The sequence below is a fragment of the Bidens hawaiensis genome, unplaced genomic scaffold (genome assembly GCF_021521415.1).
Source record: "Bidens hawaiensis isolate Kalapana, Puna unplaced genomic scaffold, B.hawaiensis_p1.1 tig00035964_1, whole genome shotgun sequence".
Lineage (NCBI taxonomy): Eukaryota > Viridiplantae > Streptophyta > Magnoliopsida > Asterales > Asteraceae > Bidens > Bidens hawaiensis.
Genome location: NW_027496272.1, coordinates 56,107 through 62,384, shown reverse-complemented (window position 1 = coordinate 62,384; position 6,278 = coordinate 56,107). Strand labels below are relative to the sequence as shown.

At 38.1% G+C, this 6,278-nt stretch overlaps 2 protein-coding genes across 2 annotated transcripts; both read left to right on the top strand.

Annotated features, from left to right (window-relative positions):
- Positions 1-969: 969 nt before the first annotated feature.
- LOC143588060 (disease resistance protein RUN1-like) lies at positions 970-4,473 on the top strand. Its single transcript, XM_077069172.1, has 4 exons — positions 970-1,325; positions 1,359-1,594; positions 3,948-4,186; positions 4,285-4,473. Exons 1-4 carry the CDS (start codon positions 970-972, stop codon positions 4,471-4,473), a joined length of 1,020 nt encoding a protein of 339 aa, XP_076925287.1.
- A 53-nt stretch (positions 4,474-4,526) lies between these two features.
- Positions 4,527-5,354, top strand: LOC143588059 (disease resistance-like protein DSC1). The gene has a single exon (XM_077069171.1). The coding sequence runs from the start codon at positions 4,527-4,529 to the stop codon at positions 5,352-5,354; it is 828 nt and encodes a 275-aa protein (XP_076925286.1).
- The last annotated feature ends 924 nt before the right edge of the window (positions 5,355-6,278 follow it).

The following is a 6,278-nucleotide window of genomic DNA, read 5'->3' as shown; positions in this document are numbered from 1 at the left end:
CTTCTAGCCCTCTCATTTAAAGTTCTATTCATTCTCTCAGCTACACCATTCTGCTGAGGAGTTTCTGGAACTATCTTGATCATCTTTATCCCTTCCATGGCACAATAATCTACAAACATCTTGCTTGTGTATTCGCCACCATTATCCGACTTCAGGCACTTTACCTTCAAATTAGTTTCATCTCTAGGAGGCGCAAGATACTATGTAACCTTCATCGATAATTCAACGCGCAAGGTGTCAGTTGTTAGGATCAGACGGGTCACACGAACACAAATCACACACACTCGGCTCATAATCAAGAACACAAAGATTTAACGTGGTTCGGTCCAACTCTGACCTATGTCCACGGTGGGTAACTAGAAATGTTTTATTTCTCTCTTCTGTGATACATTTGTTTCAATACAGATGAATCTCTTATATAGAGATTAAACAAGATTTTGTCAAACAAAGAAATTAATGCAGCAGAAGAAATGGTTCAACTTATAGCTGTCTTCCGCCACTTATTTTGACAGGCTGCAAAACATGGTTGCAGGTTTCACACACATTTTCTGTTGCTACTTTTGGCAAACCACAAGAGTTGCTTCACACTAGTTTGTAGGTTTCACACACAACAGAGGTAAGGTTGTCTACATCTTACCCTCCTTGGACTTTATCATAGCTTTGCTATTGGTGGGATTTACTAAGTACGATGATGGTGGTGGTGATGGTGATCGTGTATGATTCATCATGTTGTTAGATCAGATTGTTAAGTTTTCACAATGGTGTTTCATTTTTTTTTCATTGAACTCAATTTCCAGGAAAGAAAGAGAGATTATTAAAGAAGTTGTTGCCGAAATCCATCGTAGGTTAGGTGTACTTTTGAGTAATACGCTTCCACGACTGATCAGTATGTATGATTACATTATATCCATTAGTTCTTGGCTGATGGATGGATCTTGTCTTATTGTCGACGTTCTCACAGTGGTAGGCATGGGTGGGATTGGTAAGACATCATTGGCCAAACATGTCTTCCAGTTACACTCTAGCAAATTCTACAAAAGCAGCTTTATTGAAGGCGTCGATAGAAGATGTAATGAACAGTTTACAGGATTGATTGATTTACAAAAGCAACTTCACGGAGACATTTCAAAGAAAATCCCGTTAGCCATTCATGATGTATCCATCTACACCACTAAGATTGAGAAGGCACTTACCCGAGAAAAGGTGTTTATAGTGCTTGATGATATTGGTAGTCTTGACCAGTTGGATGCTTTACTTAGAAACAAAGGCTTACATCCGGGAAGCAAAATCATAATTACAACCAAGGATGCATCTTTGACAAAAAGGTGTGCATTATTCAAGTAACAACTTCATCATAGGCGTAGAGAGGTTTTACTTAATGGTTTAGATGAACATGCATCACTAGAGCTTTTATGCATTCATGCTTTCACGAGCCACACACCCAAAGACGGTTATGAAGAGGTTTCAGAAAAGCTTGTAAAGTATTGTGAAGGACATCCATTGGCTCTTGAGGTTTTGGGCAAGTTATTGCACAAACGAGATGTAGCATATTGGGAAGAGTGCTTAAAAGGGTTAAAGAAAGAACCTCATTCTGGTATAAAAAAGGTTTTTCAAATGAGCTTGGACTCTTTGCCATCTAACGAAATGGAATTGTGTAGGTCCCGAAACCGGATCCGACAACGAACGGCTTTGTTCTTGATAAACGCACCAGACGGGTGCGGTGTAAACAAACAATCGAACAAATATACAAAGATAATATTGAACGACTCCGTAACCAGTAACAAAAGATTAAAACATTAAACAAACCGATCCCACCCAAGGTGAGCTCCCTTTAGGTGGTTGTTTACACACTAGAAAACACACACAAATAAGAGCATACAAAGTCCTATTTATAGCTAAACAAACATAATCTAAATACTTTCCCCCCGTTGAAGCTAAACGCGTGCCTGAAGTTCTCGTCTCATGTCCGAAATTCTAGCCCACTTTAATTATTAATTTGACCGTACAAATATAACGGGTTTCATACTTTGATATCGCAAGTCACATTTTTGGCCTTACAATCACCCCCTTGACTTGTGATCTCAAAACATCGTCGAACCGTGTCTCTCATTTTCGCAAATCAACCCGATAACCGAAGCTTCTTCAATCACCCCCTCACGGTATGATCCACCTAATTCATTCATGAAGACGTTCTCACTTCTTTATCCATCTCGGATCTTAAGCAATATAGGTTCAGAAGAGCTTGACGAAATACGGGACAACGATCAAATGGCAAAGCTTATTATTTCTGTGAATGAAATTATTTAAGTAACTCACCCCTAATAAATAAGTATCCCAGATACTTGTATCCCACATTTTCAGGGTGAGACTTTAAACAATTTAATTCCCTATTAAATCCAACTTGTTCAAAAATTATCACCTTAATAAATAAGCATCTCGGATGCTCGTAGCCCACGTTTTCAGGATCTAATTATCGAACGCCTTGAAAATAACATATAAATAATATGATTTGAACACGGTCCAATAATAACGAAACCCGAATAAAATTTGACTTTCTTCAGTTTGGTCAACCCGATCAATGTATAACTCCTTTGGTTAGCCCGAATAATAATCAGTTTCTAGAACAAAAACAACTTTACAAACGCTGATCTTTGGTTTATAACAGACCCCAAGAGAACTATCTATGATTGGACAGGTCCACAAAAAAAAAAGAAAACCGATAGCCCAATCATAGCCTAGCAAAACCAAAGAAATAGATTAGCCCAATTAAAAGAAGAAATAGCCCAAATTTAGCCCACTTTAGTTTTAATCAGAATTCACACATCAAGCCGGGCCTAACAGGAGTGTTCCATTATCCAACAAACCCTAGTTGACATCACAACCAAATCATCCGCTCTTTAGTCACCGGCGCCGCTTCCGGCCAGAAAGACGTTTTACGGCAGCCTCATCTGTCATACATCATTTTTGTCAAACGCCGCAGGTCACCGGTAACATATTCAGCCGCAAAAAAAAATATTCTGGCAGCCAAGAAAAACAAGTGAAACGTTCAGATACAGCCGACACTTTCACCGACGAACTTCCCTAACCACAACAAATCTCCGGCGATCTGTATCCATAAACTCTGGCTAGTATAAACGAACAAACGAACACTGATTCAGAGGTACAGCAACGTCACCAGATCTATAATCATGGAATCACGATGACCTTCAGATAAACGTTGGTAACTTGTCACCGGAACGAAGAAAACCAACATTATTATAACACCCACCAAAGTCATTCACAAACTTTTAAACGGCTGAATCCAGATGTACGAATCCAAGACAAACCTCAAGCACTTTTATTTCCAAACTTTGGTTCCAAAATCTTCAAACTTTATTCCAAAGCCTCAACAGATCTTCAAAGCTTCATGAAATTAACGTCTTGGTTCGGGTAATCGCGGAAATAGAACCCGAATATCAAGAACAAAGTTGAATCATAAGATTTGACCCGCTCTGATACCAATTGTAGGTCCCGAAACCGGATCCGACAACGAATGGCTTTGTTCTTGATAAACGCTCGAGATGGGTGCGGTATAAACAAACGATCGAACAAATATATAAAGATAATATTGAACGACTCCGTAACCGGTAACAAAAGATTAAAACATTAAACAAACCGCTCCCACCCAAGGTGAGCTCCCCTTGGGTGGTTGTTTACACACTAGAAAACACACATAAATAAGAGCATACAAAGTCCTATTTATAGCTAAACAAACATAATCTAGAAGCTTTCCCCCCGTTGAAGCTAAACGCGTGCCCGAAGTTCTCGTCTCATGTCCGAAATTCTAGCCCACTTTAATTATTAATTTGACCGTAAATATATAACGGGTTTCATACTTTGATATCGCAAGTCACATTTTTGGCCTTACAAATTGTTTAAGTGTATTGCTTGTTTCTTTGTTGGAAAAGATAGAGACCTTACTGAAACAATATTAAATGCATGTGATATGGAGACAAGATACAGAATCACGAATCTCTTTGACAAATGCCTTCTTAGTACCGACGGGAATATCAAGTACTTGATGATGCATTCATTGATTCAAGATATGGGGAGAAATTTAGTGCGTCAAGAATATCTAACGAAGCCATGGAAGCGTAGTCGATTATGGTGTCACGAGGAGTCATTCAGAGTGTTGAAACAAGAAAAGGTAAGAGCCCATTTACATATTTTAGTATATATGTTTCCTTTTAAGTATTTTATATTTTTCTATGTATATAATTTTGTTTTCATTACCTTTGTTGGTAGGATACGGAAAATATTCTAGGCCTTGAGCTCAAACCTAGATTGCGTGAGATCTTTAAACGAGGAAATTCAATGATAGAGCAAGCGCGAGCCGAAGAGAAAAAGAGCTCTTCCAAATCGAATAAAGAAGGGGTCCGGAGGTCCGACCAGACTACGGCTACGGCTCCGAGTGAGGAGGGGCCCTTGACATGAGAATGCTCGACAAAAAGAAGTTGTGTGAGGTGAAAACAAAATCATTAAGTAAGATGGATAATTTAATGTTACTACAACTCAATTATGTGCAAATGAATGGTTCTTATGAGGACTTTCCAGAAGAATTAAGATGGTTGTGTATGCATGGGTCTCCTTTAAAGTCTATACCTTCAGACTTACCGATGGAGAATCTAGTTGCTCTTGACATGTCCTATGGCAACATTGAAGCTTTTTACGTGTCAAAAGAGCTTGGATCATTGAAGATTCTTGATTTGAGCTTCTCTGAACATCTTTATAGTGTTGGTGGTTTTTTGGAAGTCCCTGTACTTGAAAGGTTAATAGTTAGAGGGTGCATAAGTTTGATTGAGTTGTGTGAGTCAATTGAGCAATGTGTTGACCTTGTCCATGTTGATCTAAGTTACTGCTACAAGCTTAAAAATGTTCAAAAATTCATAGGCAAGTTAAATAAGGTTAAAACACTACTGTTAGATGGTTTTAGTTCCTATGAATCCGAACTTGACATTATGCCAAGAGATTTGAAGCTCATTGCCATTTCTTTACCGAGCTCATTGAGAATATTGTCACTTGCGTACAATAATTTGTCTAATGAGTCCTTTCCCGAGGATTTCAGTAGCCTATCCGTGTTGGAGGAATTACATTTAGATGGAAATCCAATTGTTTCAATGCCCAGTTGCGTGAGAAGCCTTCCTAAGCTTAAGATACTTGGTATGAATGAATGTAGAATGGTTATATCAATCGAGCATCCTCCGCATATGCTAAGAGAACTATCAGTTAAATGTCTTTATGGTAAGACTTTGCTACAGAAAATTAAATTTGATCCTGAAATGTCCCCGCTCGTATTAAGAGGGATGGTGTGGTGAAAGTGGATGCTATAGAAGGTGTTTGAGGACAAAGTATTACATAGTTTGGGCTGGAAAAATTTAGACTTTATTAAAGAAAGTCGTCTCGCAGCTCACTCTGCAGGACCAACAGTTGAATGTCAAACTCAGGTTTTTACTAATTATACTTGTCTCTGGTTGGGGGGGGGGGGGGGGCACACACACATATATATATATTATGAATTTAAGGGTATTAATCTGGTATTCATTTGGCAGATGTATTATCTATTAGTGGAAGCCGTTATCGTAATCATCGTTAACATCATTGTATCCGTGTTCATGTACAGTGTATGAATGTGTGTATGAACAAACAGATTATGCATAAAACTGATAGAACAAAAGTGGATATTATTGAATATCTTGGTAACCTTAAACGTTTACAACAAGTTCCTATATATACTAAATGAAATGGCGGCAAAGAAACGGTTTCTAATAACCGTTTTACATGTGTGACCGCCACCATTTCTTATCCTAACTTTATTTAATAATAATATTTACAATAATAACATAAGTATAACACTAAGTTTAATTTATCATCTAATATTATCAGTTTGGAATATTCAGCACCATTTATTTGGGGGATAAGATGCCGAATTGGATTGAATATATATTGAGGGCCCATCAATATCATTTACCATCCCATCATCTCCTAACAAGCTACGGGGAGTGAATTTCTATTGCAGTATGGAGACATGTCCATCTCATGGATATCCATCTGTTCGGATACCACGGATCAAAGTTACTAATACTACAAAAAACCACACCTGGATTTATTATCATTATATTGAAGAAGTGAAGTTGAGTGAAAAGCGTTTATGCTTGTTAAGCCATTGGATGTTTGGGTCGAATGAGATGAAAGGCGGTGACCAGATTACTATTAAAGTTGTTGCCCTTACATGTACAAGG